The 27245-nt window shown below is 45.4% G+C and overlaps 1 protein-coding gene across 2 annotated transcripts in view; it reads right to left on the bottom strand.

Annotated features, from left to right (window-relative positions):
- Window positions 1-510: 510 nt before the first annotated feature.
- CYP20A1 (cytochrome P450 family 20 subfamily A member 1) overlaps window positions 511-27245 on the bottom strand; it is a 95492-nt gene continuing 68757 nt past the window's right edge. For both annotated transcript variants that reach the window (XM_073541828.1, XM_073541829.1), the window contains 4 exons: window positions 23979-24090; window positions 22196-22260; window positions 21875-21964; window positions 511-1578 (listed from right to left, as the gene is read on the bottom strand). In XM_073541828.1, the coding sequence (XP_073397929.1) occupies window positions 1428-1578; window positions 21875-21964; window positions 22196-22260; window positions 23979-24090 (418 nt within the window). In that variant the 3' untranslated portion in view covers window positions 511-1427. The remainder of the gene's footprint in view (window positions 1579-21874; window positions 21965-22195; window positions 22261-23978; window positions 24091-27245) is intronic.

Here is a 27245-nt window from a genome sequence, read left to right as displayed (position 1 = left end):
ACGAACACCGTCCCAACCATGAAGCATGGTGGGGAAAACATCATACTTTGGGGGGTGCTTTTTGTATGGGGAGAGTGGGCCAAAAAACCTGCTGCAGTGTGTGCAAACTTGGTCAAGAACTACAGGAAACATCTGACCTCTAACAAAGGTTTCTGTACCAAATATTAAGTTCTGTTTTTACGTTGTATTAAAAATAATTAAATTCCATTTTCTTGCATGAAATAGGTGTGCAAAAATCATACAATGATTTTCTGGATTTTTTTTAGATTCCATCTATCACAGTTGAAGTGGACCTACAATAAAAATTACAGACTTCTCGATTCTTTGCAGGTGGTGGGAAAACTTACACTGCTGATTTTCCATCAACTACTTGTTTTCCCATGCTGTATTCACAATTTTCACTAATATCAAACACATGTAATCACATTGATTTCAATCACTTTTGCTAGAGAGCAGTAGGGTGACTACCATATCTTTTGTTTGATAGAAAAAAAAAAAAAGTCACACGACACAAATTAGGTTGTTTTAATATGGATGAAATTGACACTGCATACAACGCATATTTAACAGCTCAGAAGTGCAAAATGCATAAGAAGCAGGTGGTGTATAAATGCTTCTTTTAGAAAGAATTTTCTTTCATAAAAATTTCAAAAACGCTAATGTTTTCTGCACATTAAGGACCAAAAATAGCAGAGATAAGAAAACCTCTACAGTATGAGATGTATTTTTATGTATTTTTCCACCATCATTTAGTTTGCAGTTAAAAAACACATTTACATGGCAGTGAAGTTTACAAAGGCAATAAATTCTTCAAAAAAGGCACAAAAGGTATGTAATCCTTGCTAAAGACAAAATATTTAAAACTGCATTAAAGAGGACATTCAACAAACCATTAGCCCTACGTATGTATAAACGACGTACTCCGGAGGGGAAAAAAAACCCACTACGTGTCGAATAACCAGGTAACATAATGGTCGAATTTCTACGTCTTCAGTGTAGCTACTGCGGCTTGTGCTGCTACATGGCATATAGGACACAGTTTAATTTAGTAATACTGAATATAAGGGCTTAATACTACCAAATGTCTTCCAATTATAGTTCCTTCTTCTACGATTCAGTCCCATTTTCACGAAAAAAAAAAAAAATGAATATGTATATTAACAGCTTGAAAAGATTGTTTTAGACAGTGGCCACTTTATCGAATATTAAAAATTAATGCTTTTATCAAGTTAGAACAGCTAAACTGCTTTCTAATGGAATCTGCCAAGTCATTTGGTCTAATTATCCTGGTACACTTGACTGTCATGTGGTTTACAGGACAAATATCCGATTGTTGAAATAGAGATCATACAGATAAAAGAAAAACAAAAACAAACAACCGTGTCTTTAGCTGAAAAAGGAGTAGACAGGACGGATGTCAGGATACTTCAGTTTCTCTTTGACAAACTGATCCAAGCCTCTTCTTTAGGAGAAGTCACAAGTTCATACTTGGTCTCCATAACCTGCCCTTTCACAGGCAGTAAGTGCAGCTTCCTGACCAGAACACTTAGGAGTACGGTTGCAACCATGTAGGCAAACCTAAGGCAGAGAGAGAGAAGACTAAATGCATCGTATAACAGAAAAAATAGCTATCACATTAACAGAACACATTAAATCCCTAATGAATGCACAAATTCAATCTATTTCTTTGACAACAGTTCTATAGAAAATAAATTTACTTTTTTGTATTTTGCATGTTAGTACTTTCATATAACGCTTTGAAAACAGATGTTATTTGACTTTTACATATTTCAGATTGGTTCCAGAATTGGTCTTGTAGAAAACAATTTGCTTGTTCCAAAACTACCATATTCAGTTGAATAAAATGGACGATTTGTTGCAGAAATTTCTGCCACTAAAAATCCAAGCGTGAATATACGGTACCTGGCACTACACAAACCTTTTGTAGGGCTGTTAAATATTGTGTCAAAACCCTTTGAGAAGAAAAAAAAAAAAAAAAAAGTATTACCATACTGTAAGTGAAGCGGTAAATGTCTGATTGCCAGGGGCCCTGCTCGTGATTGGAACGGTGAGTAGTGATGAGCGAGTATACTCGTTACTTGAGATTTCCCGAGCATGCTCGGGTGATCTCCGAGTATTTGGATGGGTTCGGACATTTAGTTTCTGTAGCTGCATGATTTGCGACTGCTAGACAGCCTGAATACATGTGGGGATTGCCTGTTTGTTAGGAAATTCCCACATGTATTCAGGCTGTCTAGCAACCGCAAATCATGCAGCTGCGTCGACACAAACCAAATCTCCGAGCACATCCAAATACTAGGAGATCAGCCGAGCATGCTCGGGAAATATCGTGTAACAAGTATACTCGCTCATCACTAATGGTGAGCAATTCTCACTGCAGCCTTTGCAGTAAAGAGGGACTTGTGGTTGTGGAATGTGTCCTACTAATTCATGTAAAGGGAACCTGCCAGTAAGATTTAACACCAAACTATTTGTCCATGCAGTTCTTTCAAAGACAAGTCCAGCAACACCTAAACATTGCCAGACTGTTCCTCAGCTACTGAGAAATCATTGGTATATGACCCCTTTATCCCAAGGGTGGTTTGCATGTTAATGACCAGGCCAATTTTTACAATTCTGACCACTGTCCCTCCTCTTCTCTTTGTATACTGCCCCTATTGGTCAAACAATCAGTAGATTTGGTTTCCAGTACCATCTCTATGCTGACGACACCCAATTATACGCTTCTTCTCCTGACATCACGCCAGCCTTTCTAGAAAACACCGGCAATTGTCTAAACGCTGTGTCTAACATCATGTCCTCACTATATCTGAAACTGAACCTGTCAAAGACTCAACTCCTTGTGTTTCCTCCAGCTACTAATGTACCTATACCCGACATTGCCATTTCCGTGTGTGGTTCTACTATTAATCCCCAGCAACATGCCCGCTGTCTTGGGGTCATACTTGACTCCAAGCTTTCCTTTGTCCCCCACATCCAATCACTGGCTCGCTCTTGTTCTCTGCACCTCAAAAACATTTCTAGAATTCGACCTTTTCTTACTTTTGACTCTGCAAAAACTCTGTCTTATTCATTCTCGTCTCAACTATTGTAACTCCCTTCTAATCGGTCTCCCTCTTACCAAACTCTCCCCCTCCGATCCGTCTTGAATGCAGCTGCCAGGATCATATTCCTCGCCAATCGTTACACCGATGCCTCTACCTTGTGCCAGTCACTACACTGGCTACCCAACCACTCCAGAATCCAGTACAAACTTATTACCCTCACCCACAAAGCTCTTCATTGCTCAGCACCACCCTACATCTCCTCCCTTGTTTCAGTATACCATCCTACCCGCACCCTCCGTTCTGCTGATGACCTGAGGTTAGCATCCTCAATAATCAGAACCTCCCACTTCCGTCTTCAAGACTATACACGTACTGCGCCAATTCTTTGGAATACACTTCCCAGGTCAATACGATTAGTCCCCAATCCCCACAATTTTTGCCCTGAAAACTCATTTATTCAGACTGGCCTACCGCCTCAACACTTTAACCTAATCTCTCCCTATGTGGCACAGCCAAAAGTTTACCATAACCAGGTTCCCCGCATCATGTTCCCACATGCTTTATGCCTCCATTAGCCCTCTGCATCCGTACTGTTACACTCTTAACATTATGGCTGGTCCATACAATCAGGGCAACTGTTACCACCCACCTTTCGTGTCTCCCCTTTTTTACCTCATAGATAGTAAGCTTGCGAGCAGGGCCCTCATTCCTCTTGGTATCTGTTATGATCTATGTGATTATTGTTATGCTGTAATGTATATTGTCTGTACAAGTCCCCTCTGAAATGTAAAGTGCTGCGGAATATGTCAGCACTATAGAAATAAAATTTATTATGAGGTAATAACTCTGGAACGCTTCCATGGATCCCGGTGTTTCTGACATTGCTTTCTCGTGACATATTGTACTTCAAAAAGTACAACAAAAAGTTTGACATAACATGCGTTTATTTGTGAAAAAACTGAAATTTGACGAACTTTTAGCAAATTTTCCAAATTCGAATTTTCATGCCCTTAAATCACACAGATACTTCACACAAAATACTTAAGTAACATTTCCCACATGTCTACTTTACATCAGTACAATTTTGGAACCAAAATTTATTTTTGTTAGGAAGTTACGGGTTAAAGTTGACCAGCGAATACTCATGTTTACAACACTTTGAGGGGTCTAAATGATAGAAAATACCGAAAAGTGACACTATTCTAAAAACTGCACCCTTGAAGGTGCTCAGGACGTTTATTAACCTTTAAGGTGCTTCACAGGAATTTTTGGAATGTTTAAAAACAATGAACATTAACTTTTTTTTCACATAAAATTTACTACAGATCCAATTTGCTTTAATTTACCAAGGGTAACAGGAAAAATTGGACCCCAAAAGTTGTTGTACAATTTGTCCTGAGTACGCGGACACCCCATATATGCAGGTAAACCACTGTTTGGGCGCATGGCAGAGCTCGGAAGGGAAGGAGCGCGGTTTGACTTTTCAATGCAAAATTGGCTGGATTTGAGATCGGACGCTATGTCAGGTTTGGAGAGCCCCTGATGTGCCTAAACAGTGGAAACCTCCCCCAATTCTAACTCCAACCCTAACCCCAACACACCCCTAACCACAAACCTAACCCTAAAACACTCCTCACCCTAATCCCAACCATAAAACCTAACTTTTGCCCCAACCCTAACATTAGCCCCAATCCTAACGGGAAAATAGAAATAAATATATATTTTTTATTTTATTATTTTTCCCTAACTAAGGGTGTGATAAAGGGGGGTTTGATTTACTATTTATAGCGGGTTTATGTTTGACAGCTGTCACACACTAAAAATGACGCTTTTTATTGCAAAACACAAAGGTTACTTACCGGTAGCCAGTTTTTCCGGAGCCCATGACGGCACACACGAGAGAGGGGATCCGCCCAGTCAGGACAGGAACCCTACTGAAGATAAAAGGGCAGTACCGCTCCCTTGCTTCAGTTGGTTTACAGAGCATGAGAGGCCCCCTGGGTTACTACACATGGTAAAACTATGACCACATTATATTTAACTAAAAAAGCACCCAAACCATAGTGCACACCAAAGGAAATATAAGGGGGGGAATATACAGGTGCTCCGGAAAAAACGGCTACCGGTAAGAAACCTTGGTGTTTTCCCGTCTCCCATGACGGCACACATGAGAGACTTTTGTAGAATAAGACACCTTAGGGAGGGACCACCGCTTGCAGCACCCTTCTACCAAAGGTAAGGTCAGTAGAGGAACATAGATCAAGTCGGTAGTGCTTGAAAAAGGTTGAAGGTGAGTACCAAGTAGCGGCGTTACAAATATGCTCAATCGATACCTCAGTCTTCTCTGCCCAGGAGGTAGCCATACCTCTGGTGGAAGGAGCCTTGATGCCTTCTGGAACCGGAGCGCCACTCACAGAGTAGGATAACAATGGCCTCCCTGATCCATCTGGCAATGGTACTCTTAATAACCCCGTACCCTTTTCTACTACTCTGAAAGGCTACAAACAGGGACTGATCTTCCCTCCACTGACTAGTCACTGGCATATATTGTAATATGGCCCTCCTTACATCCACCAATGTATGGAACTTTTTCTCCCCAGGGTTTCTAGGATTATCACAAAAAGTTGGCAAGGAGATCTCCTGAGTTCTATGGAACTTGAGAACCACCTTGGGGAGATAGGCCGGATCTGGTCTTAGAATCACTCTCATCAAAAATCTGAGTATATGGAGGGCATAGAGACAGGGCTTGTAGGTCGCTTACTCTGCGGGCCGATGTTAAGGCTACTAGTAATACTGTTTTAAGTGTGGTGACAACTCCTGTAATGGCTCAAAGGTATCTATGGTTAAAGCCTCCAAGACTAGATTTAGGTCCCAGGGTGGTATCTTTGGGATGATGACTGGCCTAGACCTACCACAAGATTTTATGAAGCGTGACACCCACCTATTGGATGCTAGGTTGCAGTTGTATAGGGCCCCCAGAGCTGAAACTTGGACTTTGAGAGTGTTGGTTGCTAACCCGAGTTGCAGCCCCACCTGTAGAAACTCTAGGATAGGTCCCACTGGAGCTACATCTCCTAAAGGTTCCCCCAGGAAGTCAAGGAACTTTTTCCACGTTCTACCAAAGATTCTGGATGTTATAGGTTTCCTACTCTTCAACAGGGTGTAGACTATCCCTGGTGAGAATCCCTGGCGACTCAGTAGCGCCCTCTCAAATTCCAGGCTGCCAGATGGAAGCCCTTCACCCAAGAGTGGACCACTGGTCCCTGGGAAAGCAGGTCTGGAACCTCCGGTAAGATCCATGGATCTGTTACTGACATGAGTCTCAGAAGGGAGAACCAAGGCCTCCTCGGCCAGAACGGAGCTATGAGAATTAGTCTCGCTCTGTCTTCCCTGATTTTCCGGACTACTATCGGAATCATCGTTATCGGAGGGAAAGCGTAGGCCAGGGAGAACTTCCAGGGTATTTGTAGGGCACCTACTGTGAACGGCTGGTCTTTTGGATTTAGTGAGCAGAACTTCCTCACTTTTCTGTTGTGTGAGGTGTCAAACAGGTCTCTCTCTGATGTGCCCCAAGCTTGCGCTATTTGTTGGAAAACCTGGGGGTTTAGGGACCATTCCCCGTCTCAGGTGTCTGCGACTCAGGAAGTGTGCTTGTATATTTTCGACGCCCCATATATGCAGTGCCGTGATGGATAAAAGATGTTGTTCGGCTAACTGGAACAGCAGATTTGATATTTCCATGAGGCCCCGGGATCTCGTTCACCCCTGGTGGTTGATGTAAGCTACCACTGCGCGATTGTCCATCATGACTTGAGTGTGGCGGCCCCGAAGTAAGGGGAGAAAATGTTTCACGGCCTGCTCAACTGCCCACAGTTTTTTTACATTTGAACCGTGATCCCTTTCTAGCAAGGACCAGGTTCCTTGTATTGAGTGGGATCTCAGGTGTGCGCCTCACCCTGTAGCACTCGCGTCGGTTGTAATGATGTCCTGGACTGGTTCTTGCCACAGGACACCGGCTCTTAGATGCTCTACTACCGTCCACCAGAGTAGGGAATCTTACGGCCGTGGAGAGATATAGTTCTCCTTCTAAACTCCCATTTAATTTTTCTGTGCTAACAGAACTTCCCACTACAGCTGTCTTAGGTGGAACTGTGCCCACCCTACCACGGGTATACATGATGTCAACGAGCCTAAAAGGGACATTGTGTTCTTCAGTGTCATAGCCGGCCCTTGTATTGCTGTGCAAGCTAGGTCCCTTATCTTGGCGACTTTGTTCTTTGGTAGGAGGCAGCGCTGTCGCTCGGAGTCCAGTATTAACCCTAGGAAGGATTGCACCTTTACTGGTGTTAATCTTGACTTGGGAATGTTTACTATCCATCCCAGTTTTATTAGAGTTGACGTCACTTCCTTTACTTAATGAGTGCAGTGGGTCTCCGACCTCCCCACCATAAGGAAGTCGTCCAGGTATGGGACGATCACTATGTCCCGGGAACGAAGAAATGACATTACTTCGGCCATCACTTTGGTAATGATGGAAGGGCTGTGTATTGATAATGTTTGACCTGACCTTGGACATAGAGTGCTACTCTCAAGTACTTCCGATACTCCCGATGGATTGGGATATGATAGGCATCTTTTAAGTCTATCGCTAGTTTCACACTAACGTTTCCTGGAGCTGCGTCGGGCTGCGCACGGCTGCCGCTAAGCTCCGCCTCTGCCATGCCTCCTCCTGTCAGCTCCGCCTATGGGCGCATGACGCTGCATACGACCTGCGTACCCCATCTTTAGCATTGGGTACGCAGGCCATGGGCAGGTATGCTTTTGCCTGCGCATGCGTCCTTTTGACGGTGCACCGAGCGCACCAAAATGCAACACGGTGCATTTGGCGCAGGTCGGCGCACCATCAAAAGGACGCACGGGCTGGCAAACGCATACCTGCGCATGGCCTGCGTACCCAATGCTAAAGATAGGGTACGCAGGTCACATGCAACGTTATGCGCCCATAGGCGGGGCTGACAGGAGGCATGGCAGGAGGCGGAGCTTAGCAGCAGCTGTGCGCAGCCCGACGCAGCTCCAGGAAACGAAAGTGTGAAACTAGCCTATTGCTGCCATGAGGCAGTGCTGGAACAAGATTTTTATGGCCGTATTGATTGACTCCATTTTGAAGGAAAAATTGTCTACCCACTGATTGAGCTTCCTCAGATTGACTATGGTCCTCTAAGAGCAGTCTGGTTTTTCTATCAAAAAGGGGGGGGGGGGGGGGGAGGAGTAAAACCCCCTCCCTTCTTCCTGAGCTGGGACTTACCATAGGACTTGTTTCTAGACCTCCGTCTCCAGGGCCAAGTTGTTCCTCCAGGACTTGTCTTCGGGGCGTCATTACAAAGGTTTGCCTGGGTGGACAGATGAATTTTATTTTTAGACCGTCCCGGATTATATTTAGGACCCATGTACTGGGGGAGATGTTTGCCCAGGCAGAAAGGAAGAGAGAAAGCCTTCCCCTTACCTCCGCCCTGATGTCATTGGGGAGATTTTTTGGAGGACATGGAGGGCCCTTTAAACATGTAGCCCGATCCTCTCTATTCTTTAAAGTCCCAGTTTTTTCTGTCTCCCGGGGGACGACCCCTGTTAAATCTTCTCCTCCGAAAGGATGTTTTTTTTGGACTTTCCAGGAAATCGGGGAAAGCTTTTCTTCCTATCCCATGCGTGCTCCAAAATTTCCTCAAGTTTTTTGCTGAAAAGGAATTGACCGTCACATGGGATGAAGCAGAGTCTATGTTTGGACGGCAGATCTCCTGGACACCCTTGATGCCACAGGGCTCGTCTTGCCGCACTGGACAAGCCTGCCGCTCTAGCTGTTAACCTTGCGGAATCTGCCGAGGCATCCGCTAGGAAAGCCGCTGCTCCGTGTACCAATGTCAAGTTTGATAGTATTTCGTTCCTAGGAACTTTCGCCCTAATTTGGTCTTCTATTTGTTGTAGCCAGACCATGAGGGCACGGGTGGTACAAGTACCAGCTATTGCCAGTTTTAGCCCCCCCTGCTGATGCTTCCCAGATGTGTTTCAAGAAGCCATCTGCTTTTTTTCACGCGGGTCTTTCAGCATGCCCGAGTCCTCTAATGGTAGAGATAACATTTTGAGGACCTAGCCACGGCACCAATCAATTTTTAGGATCTTTTCCCAAGTTTCGGAGTCTTTTTCCTTAAATGGGTACCTCCTCTTTGATGTAGAAGGTAAGGTACCCGACCTCTCTGGCTTTTCCATTCCCTGTCAATTAAAGCCTTTATCTTGTCATTGACAGGGAAGGTGCGTTTTCTCTTCTAGCCCTCTGAACATAACATCCTCCAATGACTTAGGTGTTTTTTCCTTCTTAAGGCCCATTGTAGACCTGACAGCTTTGACCAGCTTTTCTACGTCCTCTGTTGAGAAAACACGGACAGCCCCCTATATCGCTGTCCAAGGAGGATTCTGAGGACTGAGTAAAGGAAGAGGAGGCGGAGGGGCACAGGGATCTTTCCTCAACTTCCTGCACTAGCGAGGCCTCTGAATCAGAATCCCTTTTGCGGCTTCTTTTATTCATCTTTTTAAGGGCTGTCTTAAGGAAGCCTTTCACCGCCTCTTGTATTATATCCCTAAGGATAGTGACAAAATCAGGGGTCTCATCCCGTATGGTTTTATTTATACAGTCAGCGCAGAGATTTTTCTGCCACTGAACTGCCAGCGGGTTTTTGCATAGGGCGCACTCTCTATTTTTTGTTTTGCCGCTAGACTTCCTCGACCCCGATTTTGAAGGCTGATCAGATGCACTTGTGAGGTTTTTTCTGGACGTCGCAGAGTCTTGCCGGTCCTGACGACTGCCGATACCACTCGAGCGGCTACTCCTGGTATGTTGGTGGCTCGGCAAGGCATCTGGCTAGAGCTCTTGCAGAAAAGGCTGCTGCTGCTCTTCTTGCCCCACTTCCATTGTGAAGCTTTGGGCACGAGTGCGTCTTCCATTTATGAGGGATCCACTGCACTCCCTACCTCCTCCAGTCCCATCTGTAGCCCCTCCCCTCCCTGCTGCGCCGCCGGGATGATTTAACACCGGCCGGCGTTTTCTTCATGGGCGCCGCCATCTTGGATCCGGCACCCGCGCCTTATGTCATGCGGGCACGCCCATTCCCAGCGTGCCTTGCGCGTGACGTCAGAGGGGCGTGACCCGGAAGCGGTCGTCCCTCCTGGATGATCTGGATGCCGGCAGAGGGAGGAGGGCGTCGCGGCAGACATGGAGGAGCCCCTGGACCCCTGCCAAGCTGCACCCACACCTGCACAGACGCGGAGCCCCCAGGGGGACCCGCAGACGGTGCTTCCACCCCCCGACGCCCAGCGCACAGGCACTGCCTGTACTTCCACGCTGGCACGGGGGTGGGCAGGTATGACATTTCGACACTCCGTCTTTCAGCAGGCAGGTCCCTGTCAGGACAGGAAACCGAACTGAAGCAAGGGAGAGGTACCGCCCTTTTATCTTCAGTAGGGTTCCTGTCCTAACTGGGCGGATCCCCTCTCTCATGTGTACCGTCATGAGAGAGGGGAAAAAATAGTTTTTGCATCACCACATTTTGAGAGCTATAATTTTTCCTTATTTTGGCCCATAGAGTCATGCAAGGTCTTGTTTTTTGCAGGACGAGTTGATGTTTCTATTGGTACCATTTTCAGCCACTTGAGATTTTTTGATCGCTTTTTTAATCTGAGTTTTCGTTGGCAGAATGAACAATATCCAGCAATTCGTGAATTTCTTTTTTTTTTTTTTTGGGGGGGGTGTTTACACTATTCCACGTGTTAAAATTGAAAAAGCAGTTTTATTCTTTGGGTGAGTACAATTACAGCGATACCTCATTTATATAATTTTTTTATGTTTTGGCGCTTTTATGCAATAAGAACTATTTTATATAAAAAATAATTATTTTTGCATCACTTTATTCTGAGAGCTATAACTTTTGTATATTTCTGGTGATGGAGCTGTATGGCAGCTCATTTTTTGCGGGACAAGATGACGTTTTCAGGATTACCATGTTTATTTATATCTGTCTTTTTGATTGTGTGTTATTCCACTTTTTGTTCGACAGTATGATGATAAAGTATGTTTTTTTGCCTTGTTTTTTTTTATGGGGTTCACTAAAGGGATTAACTAGTGGGACAGTTAGATTTCGGGTCGTTACGTACGCGGCAATACCAAAATATGTGTACTTTTATTGTTTAGATTTTTTTTCATTCAAATATTTATTTATATAATATAATAGTAGAAAAAGACAGCAGGATGGCACTCACCGTTCTCTTGAAATGATTCACTTTATTTCATATTAATAAAGCATAGGCAATGGCACGGGAGAAATGCAAAAAGACGGACGACAGCAGTTTCGTGCACAATGCACTTCAACAGGTCCCATGCTCAGGCTCAAGGAAACACTAATTTATACCACATGTGTGTACAAAAGAAACTCCACCCTTTACCTGAATGGGTCTTAAAAAAAACCCAAAATAAAAAAATAAAAACAGCATAATTTACATACACCATATGCAATAAAACTAGCAATCATAACCTCTTCAGAGAAATACGGACATATCCACTTTTTCATTTAGACCCAAAGGACCTGTGGCTTTTGTATGGAGGATCCATTTAGCCTCTATTTGTAAAAGATGTTTTTTATGACTCCCTCCATGCTGCGGTGCAGACACCCTTTCAATGCCAGTAAACCGTAATGCTTCCGCATTCCCTCTAAGTACCTTCCTCATGTGTTCTATAAGTCTAGGGACACCATTTCCTGTGCTGATGGAATTGAAATGTTCCCTGAATCTTACACAGAGGGGCCGGATCGTTTTCCCAATGTTGAGAAAACTTCTTTGACTGACTATTATTTATATAATAAATTGATTTTTTTATTTTAATATTTTTACAATTATTTAATTTTTTAAAATTTAATTCTTACTTTTACACTTTGTCCCACTATGGGACAATCATTTTGTGCAGGGTGATCGCTTATATGGCATGCAGATGAAGCAGCATCTGCATGCTATAGAAGCTGTCAGCACTGCACTCAGTGCACATTGACCTGAGAAACTTCCTGACATGCACTGCGCATGATAGGAAGTTTCTCAGCTCTGGTAATTCGGATGTCATCATGACGACATCGGGTAACCATGGGAGCAATCGGGATCCAAAGGTAGATGGGCTCTCAGCAGTAATGGAGCAAAGTACTGGTCATGTAAAGGTATTACTGGACTGGTCTTTGAAAGTTACATACCTAAATAGTTGGGGGGGGGGTATACTGCTCACAGATTCACAGTGAATATGGGGCTGACTGATTTAATGCAGCGGCACTGTGCACGCTCAACTATCGCTCCTCAAACTTTTCAATGTGGTTGTGCAGCAAGTAAAAACAGGGGAGGCTCGTAACCCTCTTTTCTAGTGATCGTTGGGTCCCAATGATCAGACATTAATCCTATATCCTGTGGACTTTCTTTGCAGATTTCTCCAATAGATATGAAGGGAGTTTTGTACTATAATTTGCTGCAAATTTTAAAGGCAAAAACTGCACCCCACACCCACCTAAAGTGTTTGAACTAACACATAGCTCATGCAATTTAAGGCATCACAATAGATTTCATTTTCTCCAAATCACACAAACTGATGTAAAAATAGCCTCAATCCCTTAGTATATCAAGAATCCAAGTTACATGGAAAATCAGGCATTTAAGTCTGCTCATTCCCCAGCTCTCACCTAAATGGTAATTTTTCTGTAGAGTAATGTCTGAAGAGCATTCACATAGAAATAGATCACAGGTTCAAATATGCATGATAGGTACAGGTTATTCTTATGGGGAAAGGTTAAACACTGTACAGATAAGTACTAAACCAAAAAAGGGGGTAGTATAGTTCTACCACCTAAAAATGAAACGAACCATAAATATACTAAAATTTAATATTTATTGAAATAATTTAAAAATATATAAAAAAGGCCACATATCCATATTAAACATAAACAAACCCCAAGGGGAAATAAACCGCAGAACACAGATAAAAAAATCAGTTCAATGTAATATAAATAGGTAATAAATAGGATATAGATTAAAAACACATGAACCATGCACAACAGTGAACAAATCGGTAGGACAGTGCTCACACCACCCAAAGACTGAAACACAGAAAAAACACAGTATAACAAACGTGCAAAAATACTCTGTTGTAAGAAATATATAACAGTTAACAGCAAGTGCTAGTAAAAAGATAACAAAACATGGATTTTTGTGATAACTCACCGTAAAATCCTTTTCTCCGAGACACTCATTGGGGGACACAGGACTGTGGGTGTATGCTACTGCCGGCAGGAGGCTGACACTAAGTAAATGAAAAAAAGTTTAGCTCCTCCTCCGCCGTATACACCCTCGCCCCGATTGCAGGCGAAACCAGTTTGGTGCAAAAGCAGCAGGAGATTTACAAGAAGACAGAAGTACCCTTAATGCAGGTATAACTTGTCTAGAGAACCCACCTAAAATCCAAAAATACATATTAGTTAAACAAGAGCCAATTGGCTACCAGGGTGGGTGCTGTGTTCCCAGTGAGCGTCTCGGAGAAAAGGATTTTACGGTGAGTTATCACAAAAATCCATGTTTTTCCTTTGCCTCATTGGGGGACACAGGACTGTGGGACGTCCTAAAGCAGTCCCTGGGTGGGAAGTCGACTCACTGATCCAAGCTACATGCACCTCCTTTCTTAAAGGTGTGCCACCGCTGCTTGGAGAATCCTTCTACCCAGGCTCTCATGTGCTGAAGCCTGAGTGTGGCTATTGTAGTGCTTGGCGAACGTGTGCAGGCTGGACCAGGTTGCTGCCTTGCAAACCTGCTCCTCTGATGCCTGGTGCCAAAGAGCCCAAGAGGCGACCACCGCCAGAGTAGAGTGTGCACTGATCCCTGTTGGAACCGGCGCTCCTCTGATGCAGTAAGACTCCTGAATAGTCAAACGAATCCACCTGGCTATGGTTGATCTTGAAGCAGCGAGTCCTTTCCTGCGACCCTCGGGGAGCACGAACAGTGCGCATCAGTCTGAAAAAAGGATGCCGTCCGTGACACGTATCTCCTGAGAGCTCTCACCAGGTCCAACGTTTGAAGAGCCTTTTCTACACGGTGTACCTATGCTGGACAAAAAGAGGGTAAGACAATATCCTCATTAATGTGAAACGAGGAAACGACCGTCGGCAGAAAAGGAGGAGCTTGTCTGAGAGCCACCTTATCCTTGTGGAAAATCAGAAACGGGGCTCGACAGGATAGAGCTGCCAGCTCCGAGACCCGCCTGATTGAGGTTATAGCTACAAGAAACACTACCTTCCAGGAGAGGTATGACAAAGAGACATCCTGTAGCGGTTCCAGACGTCCAGGGGCACCTTATAGGGGGGGTACCAAGTGGAAGACCCCCTGCATGAAAGTATTTACCTGCAGATTGGTAGCAATCCTGAACTGGAACAGGACGGATAAGGTCGATATCTGTCTTCTGAGGGAACTTGGGGCTAAACCTGAGAGTCTAGGCCAGACTGGAGAAAGGCCAAATGTTGGGAATAGAGAATCTCAGTTGAGAACAACCGTGGTCCCGATACCATGTGAAGAAAATCTTCCAGGTGTGGTGGTAAATACGTGCTGAGGCGGGCATCCGGGCGCTATCCATTGTAGCAACCACATTGCGGCCAAACCCAGCCTTGGTCAGAATACAAGATTCAACGGCCAAGCCGTCAAACACAGCCCCAACCCCCCCCGAGTTCGGGTGGTAGATCAGGCCCTGGCAAAAATAGGTCTGGGCGCTCTGGCAGCCGCCAGGGAACGCCGGCAAGTAGCTGCACCAGGTCTGCGTACCATGCCCGATGAGGCCAATCTGGGGCCAGCAGAATCACTGGAACCCCTTCTGCCTGGATCTTCTTGATGACCCTCGGAAGTAGTGACAGCAGGGGAAATAGGTATGGGAGGCGAAACTGGTTCCATGGCAGAACCAACGCATCCACGGCGATAGCCTGCGGGTCCCGGGACACAGCGACAAATGCGGACACCTTGGCGTTCACCCTGGAGGCCATCAGGTCCACATCCGGCTTTCCCCAACATTGGCAAACTTGCCGGAAGACCTCGGGCTGTAGAGACCATTCCCCTGACTCGAGACCCTGCCAGCTGAGGAAGTCTGCCACCCAGTTCTCCACGCCCGGGATGCGGACTGCCGATATCACCGAGTGGTCCAGTGAAGGACGTGCCCTACCTCGCGCATGGCTGCCCTGCTGTGGATGCCCCCTGATGATTTATGTAAGCCACAGCCGTGGTGTTGTCTGATTGAATCCGGATGGGGCGGCCTGCTAGAAGGAGATGAAAATGTTGCAGAGCTAGCCGGATCGCTCGTATTTCTAACAAGTTGATCGGGAGGCGCGCCTCCTGCGGCGACCACCGTCCCTGGGTCATATGATAACGAAAAACTGCTCCCCAGCCGAGGAGGCTGGCGTCGGTTGTGACCACCAGCCAATGGTTTGGAGAAAAGGTTTGCCCTGGAGAAGGGAGGAACTGGGTGTCCACCACCTGAGTGCCTGTCTAACCTGCGCGGACAACTGGCGCCGGCGATCGAGAATGGGTTCTTGTCCCAGGCTGACAAGAGGGCGTGGTGCAGGGGGCGAAGACAGAGCTGGGCTTACGGAACTGTTTTCATTGCTGCCACCATTCTCCTTAGGATCCTCATGCAGAAACGGATGGTATGAGGGACTGGTTGGCAAAGTATCCGGACTCCCTGTCGGAGAACTAAGGCCTTGTCCTGAGGGAGAATTACCAACCCTTGGGAAGTGTCGAAGATCATCCCTAAAAAGGAAATCCTCTGAGCAGGTACAGGGGATGACTTCTTCAGGTTGACCAACCACCCTAAGCGGGAGAGAGTATCTAGCGTGATGTTGACACTCCTCGCATGCCCGAAATGAAGGACCCTTGACCAAGAAGTTGTCTAAGTAAGGTAAGACGACTATGCCCCGGGACTGCAGAATGGCCATGATGACCGCCATGACCTTTGTGAACACTCTGGGGGCAGTGGTTAGCCCGATGGGCAGCGCTGCGAACTGGAAATGTAGGCCGTTGATGGCGAAGTGCAGAAATCTTTGATGCGGAGGGAAAATGGGGATGTGAAGGTAGGCATATTGGATGTCGATAGAGGCCAAATATTCTCCCCGCCCCATGGCAGATATGACTGAACGGAGAGACTCCATCCGGAAATGTCTGATCCTGATAAATCTGTCCAGGAGCTTCAGGTCCAGAATGGACCCGACAGCTTTGTCTTTTTTGGGGACCGTGAACAGGTTGGAGTAGAACCCCTGAAATTTTTTGTTCTCCGGTACGGGAACAATGACTCCGTTGTGCTGGAGCAACTCGATGGCCTTGAGTAAAGTCCTTGCCCGGGCAACTACTTTGGGAGAATGGGAAAGACAAAACAGTCTTGGGGGGTACTTGACAAATTCTACCTTGTACCCCGAGGACACCAGCTCTCTTACCCATGTGTCATATGTGACGGTGAGCCAAGCGTGGCGAAACCAAAGTAGGCGACCGCCTAACTTGCTGGTGTCGCCATGAAATTGCCTCGAGTCATCTGGCTGAAGATCTCTGGGACCTAGGTCCCTTCGATCTGGGCTGGTGGGTATGCATTCTCCCTAAAGGGTTAGTTCTATACGAGACCTGCCGATCCCTGTCCTGGCTGGGACGACCTGAAGCAGTGGGATTGGTCGCTGCAGTCCACCCGGGGTTGCGAAAGGGCCGAAACAGTGTCTGAGGTTGGTGACGAAATGGCTGTTTGACCCTTTGCTGAGGGAGAAAACTGCTCTTTCCCCCTGTGGAATCAGAGCTGAGCTGATCTAACTTCTCTCCGAATAGGCGGCCGCTCTGATAAGGCAAGGAAGTCAAGGATTTCATGGAGGTTGAGTCTGCCCGCATCCTCAACCATAGAGCCCTCCTAATGGAGATCGCATTTGCGGCAGCGAGTGTCGTGCAGTTGGCCGCATCCAAAGATGCATTGATTAAGTAGTCTCTGGCCAAAGTGATCTGATTTGCGATCTTTGATACCTCTGCTGGTAGGTCCATACCCTGCAAAGCTCTGTTCAATGACTCTGACCAAAAAATCATGGCCTTGGCTACCCAAGTTACCGCGAACGAGGGCGAGAGTGCTGAACCTGATGCCTCAAACACTGAACGAGCCAAGCTCTCTATGAGACGTCAGTGGGATCCTTGATAGAGGAACCACTGGGTATGGATAACAGGGTTTAAGAGGCCAAGCGTGACACGGGTGGATCTACCGTTGGGGATTCTGCCCATTTTTTAAAGAGATCAGGGGCGAACGGGTACCTCGCCTCGAGCGCCTCCTGGCCTGAGAAACGCTTGTCTGGCCGTTTCCTATGTTGTTGCACTATGTCCTCAAACTCGGGGTGAGCGCTAAATACTCTATGAGGCCGCTTTACTCGCTTAAATGACACCTTGTGACCTGAGGACAAGGTGGAATCATCTTCAATCCAAAGAGTCTGGTTGACGGCCTCAATGAGGCTGTCAACTGTTTCCTGGTACCCTGGAGTACCTAAATCAAGCGGCTCGTTCGAGTCATAATCTTAGCTTTGCTCGTTATCGACTACTGGTGAAGGGGAGCAAGAGGCAGAGCTTATGGATGTCGATGCACCGGATGGACCGGGAGACGCTCTGTGGGTTAGTTTCCCCAGCGTCTGCCTGGAGTGAAAGCGGCCCTAGCAGGCTGGCGGCTCCTGTGAGGTGGAGGACCCCTCTAAGACAGGCGAGCCACTGTCCCTGCCTCTATCTGGGGCCCGAAGGGACTCGATTGCTCTAAAAAGTGACGCCATAGACTGCGACAGAGATATAGGCCCATTCCAGGGGACTTGGTACACTGGGCTCGGTCGCAGGGGAGGGCTCCTGGGCACGTTCGGAATCGCAGGCTTTGCATAATCGCTTGCTCTGCGCCTGCGGAAAAGCGAACCGACAGGAGATGCATGTAGCGTATAGGAACATGTGCATCTTGGCCTTTCTGGACATGCTGTATCTGCCAGGGAATCGCACTGCCGACCGCAGGAGCGGAGTATGCACGCCCCGTTTTCACCTAGAGAAGCCTCTGGCAAAAAGAACCAGGCCTATAGACAATTGGGGGGGTAGCACCTACCCCAGTCCTGTGTCCCCTCACCGTCCTGGACTTGCAGAGCGCTGCTCTCGATTTCAAAGTGAGCGCCTCGGCTACCTGCGGCCTAGAGTCGGTCCGAAGCCGGGGGCTAAATTTTTCACATCCGGCTGAGTCACGGGGGGTGGTCCGCCAGAAGTGACACGCTGCAGGGGGGGGCCAAGTCACGGCCGAAGCCAGGGGCTGGATTTTCGGCATCCGCCCACATCTAGGATCCGGTGCTGCCACACGCCCGGAAACGCCCGACGATGCTCTATTTGCAACGGAGGCTGCACCACCTCTGGCCCCAGGGGAATGGGGGTATGGATCAGAACGCTGCTACAGGAGCCCACCCTCCTCTGCGATCCCTCATGACGCTTCAGCTCACACACACACTACTTACCTTTCCTCCTCGTTCCCCCTCTGCTCTGGATTCTACAGAGTTTCTCATCAGCTCCACTGCCAGCATGTACTGCTGAGTCAGAGGCAGAGTGATGGGAGAGGGAGCGTCAAAACAGTATCGGCACCTATGATGCCGATAAGCTGAATGACCGATGCGGGGGTAGAGGGGCGGTGCGATGCAGGGCCCCTCTTACTCAGGGGCCCCATAGCGTCTGGTTGGGGGTCCCTGGAAGAGAGAGGGCCCTAGGCGGCTGCCTGGTCTGCCTGCCCCAAACACTGGCTGTGCTTCTATGTTTCATGCACTAAGCACTTATGCAGAACTATTTATATTAACTAGAACAAGTCACCTTTAAAGGCGCTGACTAATAGGGGAGATATACTTGTTGTTTGGTCCTTTTTGAACATCAGAATATACATGCTTTATACCTGTACTTTGTGTACTTTGACTTATTTAAGATAGGAAAGTGACTGATATTTGGACTCTATTTAACAGGATAGATACTAACCTGCAGTGTGTAGTATATTTTGCAATGTACCTCCGTTAATTATCTTTTTAAATAATTTTTTTTAAATATTTGGCATTTACTTCCCGTTATTTGTAGTACTGTACAGATAAGCCCTGATCGGTCTGCAACACTCATCTAACTTTACAAGAGCACAAAGCTATAAAATGAGAAGATGGAAGCGTCCTACAGGCCTGTGCATTATATCTGATGAAAACCACTGCAGACCATGTATCAAGGAGCCTGCAGGGAGTCATCCATCCACCAAGCGATGGGCACTTCACTGCAGAACGAATATATTACTACGGATAAAGCCGGTTACTCTTGTGGTACAGCTGAACGTAAACTCGTATAACAAATATAAAAATACCTAAGCTTTGCCTTGGGTCTACAGAGTATTTACTAGCTCGGCTGCATCTAAAAAATGTGCCAACTTGTGCAGACTTATTTTAAGAAATCATTTTTTTTACTGAACAATGTGTATACAGAATTATAAATGTCCTCTTAACACCGTTTATGGTGCAGATGACCACTATCTATTGCAGCACCTCCTTAAGAGCTACTAGAGACCATGGAAATGTACACCATTGTGCATTAATACGTATGCCATCAGGAAGTCCAGAGAAATGTCTGCCTCCATGGCTACATGATTATACCTTCTTTATATGCTGCCAACATGTTCCACAGAACTTTACAAAATTAGAGGAAGCAGAACGAAAATCCCTAAAAACAGAAATGTGACCCTACTGGGAAGCGATGGAACTATAAGCTGTAGCCTATGGACAAGTTATGCTGTATCCAAGAAAGAAAAAGAAAAAAAAACAAAAACTTTCTAATGTCATAATCCAGTTAACCTTTTAAAGGACAAAACATTAAGGTGCTATGAACTATTACATGTTTTAGGTTACAAAATAGAAATGCCATTTTAGATTTGCAGTCACTATATAGAGAAAATGGACAAATGATGTAATTTGCTATGGCCCCTAGTTCATATAACCAATGCAATTTACCACAATCAATGATACTATAGCTTTCCTAAATATGGTCTTGATATGCTCAATTTAATACTAAAGCAGTTGGGTGCACACAGTTTTTGATTTAAAGCTCCATATTGGCGGCGACATACAAATAATAACAAAAATACTGGAGGGGTATTATTAAGGTCTAAAGCTAATGGTCAAAAAACTCTCAATGCAAGTCTATGAGAGGCTCGTTCTGGCTCGCACTTACATAGAGTTGTGATTTCAGGATCGCCCAACAAACACTGGAGTGATCTGGAAGGTCACATGCTGCAGGAGACAACCATAGTGGTGTTGATAAAAATGGAGATGGCATCTGCTGAGTATGAGACGAGGGGCATCATTCCAGTGCTGCTATATTATATCCATATCTGTCACACTGGAGTGGCGCTTTCAGTGTAGATATTAACAACACAGTATGGGATAAACTGAGCAAAGGATTACCGTTGGTGGGTCAGAGAAAATCATTCTGGATGGATATGCATTAATTTGGTATAAAATGCATTATACAAGTGTGCCTGCAGTATATGGTGAGAATTCCTTGTTTTTTTCACTTTTTAATGGGACAAGATATATACTTTGGATTTTTTTGAATATGTAACTTACATTTTGGGGCATTTTAGTAACAAAGACAATTAATTCAGTTCTTTGTCATACTAGGGAGAACAAGAGTTGAGGAGAATTCAGCAGGATGGAGGCTGCCATTTTGCTAAAACAGAGGAAAAAGCAAAAGGCAAATACTTACATTACCGCTCACATCCACTGCACGCTCTCCCGCATACAGTCTTTGCTGTCTCTTCTTACCGCCTCTACATGCTGAAACCCCAAGCCTTTTAGGCCCTGACGAAGCTCCCATCTGCAGTCAGATCCAAGACATCTCAGTGCAGTCAGGGATTTACAACTTGCATGTGCAGTCTAGGCAGGAACTTCCAGCCACTAGGCCAATGGCTGTTGGGCCTAGTCGTGGTCAGAAGTCCCAGCCTAGCATGAAGAAGACTGGGGATACAAAGTATGGTAGTGGTAGGAAGATGTACAGAGGCCCATATTGAGAACACGGAGCAGTGGAGGTGAGCTGTGAAGGAAATAGTTTTTTCTTTTACACAACCTTCTATTATGCTAGGAGGGTCTCGTGTCAAGGCACATTCATAGCAGAAAGTCAATTCTTTGCAAATTCAAATTTCCAGGTAAAATCTGGTGGGCCTGTCGAATTTGAATCTTGTCAAATCCGGTCATCTCTAGCTGTCACCATGACATCTGTCTGGAGAATTGTTGTGGCCTAAATAAAAGTTGTTCACCACTTTAGGCTTACCATTATCAAATGAGTGCTTAAGAAAAAAAAAAAAAAGTAAAAATGGGCAGATTGCTCTTCCCTTTGCCCAGTTTTCACCATTTGTGAAGCCACATTCTCTGCTTTACGTATCTTTCTCCACCTGCACGCCACTGAACCCATGATATGGCTAAAACCAAAGGGCCCAATGACAGGAGACATCTGTCCACAATGTACATTTCGGTTTACCCTGATCCTTCAGTCTTGGGTTTTCTGTTCATTTAATAGTAATTCCATTTTGCACGAACTGAAAAGCAGTAGATTTGTGATATTCTCTACCTGTAGGTATGAATCTTTGCTTGTTCTAACATATGTAAAAAAACACTATATTTTCAGATCACTAACCAAGAAGCATTTTGCCACCTTACCTAAGTTCAGGGCACTCTTGACTTCCAGAAAAGCCTAATAATGTTAAGTTCTGCTTAGCTGTTTCTCCATCAAACCGTTCAGGATTGAATCTGAGAATAAACAGAACATTTTGCAGATGTTCCATAATGCGGCAGAGATATATTATAGGAAAAACAAAACTATACGCTGCACAGAACAAGCACCAATGTCTACAACTACGAAACCAACTAGACGAATACTTCTGAACGCCAGTGTCCGGTATATTATATACAGCACGGAATACATGTAGAAATATCAATGCTCCAGATAAAGACTGTGTACATTACAGACATCACTCCTACCTGTAGGCCGACGGCCAGGCCGTGCTATCCTGGAGAACCACACCAAGCGCATATAACACAAGAGTCTGGAAACAAATTAGTTACAGCTTAGGCACTGGATAGAACAATTAATTTGGCTTAAATTGTTAATCAGGAATGCCATGAATATTGCCAAGCAGTAAGAAATATTTATGAGGTTACAGCGCATGTTTATTTTACAGAACAAAATCATTTTCCAACCAAGCTTCCATGTTACAGTGTGCAAGGCTTAAATCTGGGCATATTATCAGATAAATGTCAACCGAAGCTTGTTAAGGGGAACCTGGCGACTTCTCCTGGCCCATTAAAAATACACTATTAATTGATCCTTTTATACCCTTCCGAAAAAAAAAGCCCTTTAGTGGTTTATGGATTTCTGCAAGTCCCCATTGATAACAGTGGTGGCGATGTGCAGATTAGTGGGTGACTAGTGATGGGGGATGTTTTCCCCAGACTAATGGTCCCACTAATTAGGTTTTCTTGTTCCTGTGTGTGAGTGCCAGAATTTTCAAACACAGAATCACTGCTGACAGTTTGCAAGTCTCTGCCTCCCTGAGCATGTGCAGTAAGCTGGGTGTACGCTGGCCGGTGTATGACCCGGAAGACACCGGTGATGCAAGCTCTGCAAATCTCACTGCGTCCTGTGTCACTTCCCTCCCTGGGCATGCGTAGTGCACAGATGAAGCCGGGCAGCGTATACCCAGCTTACTGGCACTGTCAGGGAGGCAGAGATTTACAGACAGCCGGTGGGGAGGTCACTAATGCCCGCAGAGACATTATAATTAGTGGAGCGATTAGTCTGGGGAACCCACCCCCCAATACTTCAATACTAGTCACCCACTAATTAGCATATTACCATAGCAATTTAAAAAAAAAAAAAACAAAAACACCAATTTCTGCAGATGCCTAAAAATCATTAAGATAATAAAAATGGACTTGTTAGTTAGGGTATAAAGGACTAAAAACACATGGGGCGGTTTGGGTGGATTGGGGATGTTGACAGGTTCCCTTTAACCATAAGAATATTGCGTCTTCCAACTTACCCCTTTGGTAAATATCAGAGGGAAGAATAGGTTTTGTTGTATTTCAACATTACAAATCTATTGTTCCCATTGGAGATGCATGCATTTTCATGAATAACCAAATAATAATAATAACAATAATAAGTATAGGTTAAAAACTTCTTTTTAAAGGGAGTTTTGTCACCAGTCAAACACAGGTACACATACATGGGGGCTTGGCCTCTATACAACATACCATTAGTATATTAATACTTATCTTTAGTGTCTAGAAGATGCAGTTTGCTAATATACAAATTAGGGTGGTGTTCAGTGCACCCCTGGCATGGACTCCAGATCTCAGGGCATCATTTGACCCCTGTAACCTGATTGACTGTTTCCTAGAGTAATCACTGCCTGAACAAAATCTTCCTAGGTGCGTGTACACACTGTCTGTTTAGGGGCACCGAAGACAAGGTTTAATACACTACAGGTAAGCCTTTTATTGGGGGCCAAGTCCCATATATGACTATACTTTTTTTAATTTGTGTTCAAGGTGTAACAGACTCCATTATAGCGTAATCAGCATTTTAATTTCCTAAATCAATAATACACATGAAAATGAGAGGAATATATCCATCTTATTTTCATGTGTATTATTGATTTATGAAATAAAAATTAAACAACGGCTGTGCTTGAAATATCCATTGCACTGATAAAAAAAACAATTGGTATGTTCATATCTGTTAATGATCATAGCCCCTTACCTCTTTAGGAATGACATGTTGGTCAATTCTCCCTTCAAGTTCTTGTAGACGGGCAGAGATTGGGGTGAGACTGGCTGTTCTCACCGTTTCACACAATATCTGCCGGCAATAGCTGTAGTAGAAGAGATTCATTGTAAAGATCATAATATGGAAAGGATTAGAACAGTGTCTGGTCTAGGCTATTCTAATATGTTTTCTAAAACAGGTTTTACTTTTTCACCAAGGTAAAACTTGCAGAGACTGCTGTGAGTGTAGTCTTAGAATCATAGAATGTTAGCGCTGGAAGTCATCTCCAGAGTCAGCGTGTCCAACCCCCTGCTCAATGCAGGATTCACTAAACCATCTCAGACAAATGTCTGTCCAGCCTTTGAAGACTTCCATTGAATGAGAACTCACCACCTCTTGTGGCAGTCTATTTCACTTATTGATCACCCTCACTGACAAAAGTTTTTCTAATATCTAATCTGTATCTTCTTACTTTCAGTTTCATTCCATAGCTTCACATTTCCACGTGAAAATGAAAATAAGGATAATCCCTCTACAAATACCTGAAGGGATGGCACAGTGTAGACCGCTATTAAGTCTCCCCTTAGCCTTCTTTTTTGCAAGCTAAACATTCCCAGATCCTATAAAGGGAACCTGTCGGCAGTTTTGCCGATATAAGATACGGCCACCGCCTTTCAGGGCTTATCTACAACATTCTGTAATGCTAAGCTAGGTCTGAGCTGAAAAAGTAAATTATTGTGTATGCAAAATGTAAATGCATATAAACACATGACCTTTACACAGAGAAAACCAAAAACAAAAATTTGTTTTTGTTTTTAACATTCTATAATGCTGTAGATAAGCCCCCATTCCAACCTGCAAGACAAGAAAACAGTAATTAGACGTACCGGTGATTGTGTTTCCAGGAATCTATCCTGACAGCACACTGGAGGACGTCCTTCTTATCCACAGTGGGACAGGAAACCACGAGAGCTTAAAAGGACCCTCACCCTACCACCCTTCAGTGATTTCTCAAAGTAACACATCTGGATGGATGCAAAAAATAGACTTTTTATTTAAACCAACATTCCTCATACACATGTTACATCACAGTTGTATGGAAAATATCATAGGGAGGGAACTAAAGTGCTGTCAGGATGGATTCCTGGAAACACAATTACCGGTACGTCTAATTACCATTTTCCAGGTAACCACATGACAGCACGCTGGAGTAGTACCAAAGGATATTGGTCCTAGGGTGCGACTACTGCGTGTAGCACTTTTCTCCCAAATTCCAACTGCGTGGCAGCCACGTCTAATTTATAGTGCTTAGAGAAGGTACTGAGACTGGCCCAAGATGCCGCTTTGCAGATCTGTTCTGCTGAGGCTCCTCCCTTCTCCGCTCATGACGCGGCCATGGCTCTAGTTGAGTGGGCTCTAAGGCTCCCTGGGGGACTCTGACCCTGTGCCCTATAGACTAGGCTAATTATGGATCTAATCCACCTTGCTATTGTGGATTTTGATGCCTTCTTCCCTTTATTCGGACCTCTGTATTGGACAAAGATTATTATCCTGTCTCCAAGGCCTGGTTGCATCCAGGTACCTGAGTACTGTCTCCCTGACATCCAGGTTATGATAAGCACCTTCCTTCTTATTTTTGGGAAACTGACAGAATGAAGGGAGCACTACCTCCTGATTCATATTCGTGTCTGAGATCACCTTGGGGAGAAAGGCCGGGTCGAGTCTTAGGACTAACCGGTCGTCAAACACCTGTAAGTAGGGATCTTGGATAGATAGGGCCTGAAGTTCTCCTAGTCTCTTTGCTGACGTAATTGCTACCAGGAAAGCCGTTTTGAGTGAGAGATTACCGATCTCCATCTCTGCCCCTAGCTGGTATGGGTGTCTACATAGTGCATTCAGGACTAGGTTAAGGTCCCAAGGAGGGACGGTCTTCCTTATTAAGGTTTTAAGCCTCTGCTCAGCCCTGGAGAAAAGGGCTATCCAAGGGTGCGATGATAGGGTTGTATCGTAGAACACATTTAAGGCCGCAATCTGTACTCTCAGAGTGCTGGGTCTAAGGCCCTTTCTGAACCCTGCCTGTAAGAAGTCAAGGATCTTTGGGATGTCAGGTTGGTCAGTCTCGACTGTCACCTCTCCACAAAAACTGCAGAATAATTTCCAGATTTTGTTATATATTGCTGCGGTCACTGGTTTTCTACTTGCTTGTAGGGTAGATATAACTTCGTCCGATAGACCCCTTGCTCTTAGGACCTGCCGCTCAGGATCCAGGCTGATAACTGGAGTGCTTCTGGCCACTGGTGCAAGACTGGACCTTGGTGGAGGAGGTCTTCCCTTCTTGGAAGGAGAATGGGCTCCTCCTGTGATATCTTCCTGAGCAGGGGGAATCAACTTCTTCTTGGCCAGAAGGGCACCACTAGTATGACTCTGGCTCTGTCTTCATAAATTTGCCTGAGAGTTCGCGAATTGAGAGCGAGAGGCGGGAAGGCATATAACAGGCCTCTGCTCCAAGATTGTGACAGAGCGTCGATTCCTGACGGATTTCCCAGAGGGTTCAGAGCGTAGAAGGTCTTGACCTTTGCGTTGTTTGACAGCAAATAGGTTTATCTCCGGTTTTCCCCACCGGTCGCATAGGCTGTTGAACACTTCGTCGTTGAGTTCCCATTCCGTTGCGGCTATCCTTCGCCTGCTGAGGAAGTCCGCGACCTGGTTTCTGGTACCCTCCAGATGTACTGCTGAGATTGAGAGGACCTCTCTCTCTGCCCATCTGAAGATTTGTTCTGCTAGGCGTTGTAGCGCTGGATGTCTTGGTCCGCCCTGGTGACGGAGAAAGGCTACTGTTGTGGTATTGTCTGACAGTACCTTGACGTGTCTGTTCCTTACCAAGGACTGGGCGGCGAGTAGTACCTTCCAGACCGCATGCAGCTCTCTGAAGTTGGAGGACTCGTTGCTGTCCTCCGGACTCCATTGTCCCTGGTAGTGTCTTCCTTTGACGTGACTGCCCCAACCTTGTTGACTCACGTCCGTTGTCACTACGACTTCTGGGGACTGGATCCACGAAACACCAGCTTGCAAATTTCTCGGAATGGTCCACCAAAGCAGAGACTTCCTGACTTGGGAAGATAACTAAATTTTTTTGTCTAGCGAGTTCTGCCTCCTGTCCCAGGACGCTAGGACTGCCCGTTGTAAATCTCGAGAGTGGAATTGGCTCCACCTGATGCAGGGAGTGCAAGAGGTCATCAGGCCCAGGATCCTCATCGCGTC

The sequence above is a fragment of the Dendrobates tinctorius genome, unplaced genomic scaffold (genome assembly GCF_039654945.1).
Source record: "Dendrobates tinctorius isolate UK_male_01 unplaced genomic scaffold, ASM3965494v1 ptg000125l, whole genome shotgun sequence".
NCBI classification, from domain to species: domain Eukaryota; kingdom Metazoa; phylum Chordata; class Amphibia; order Anura; family Dendrobatidae; genus Dendrobates; species Dendrobates tinctorius.
The sequence above is the reverse complement of the archived record's forward strand: the minus strand, read 5'-3'. Positions and strand labels throughout refer to the sequence as shown.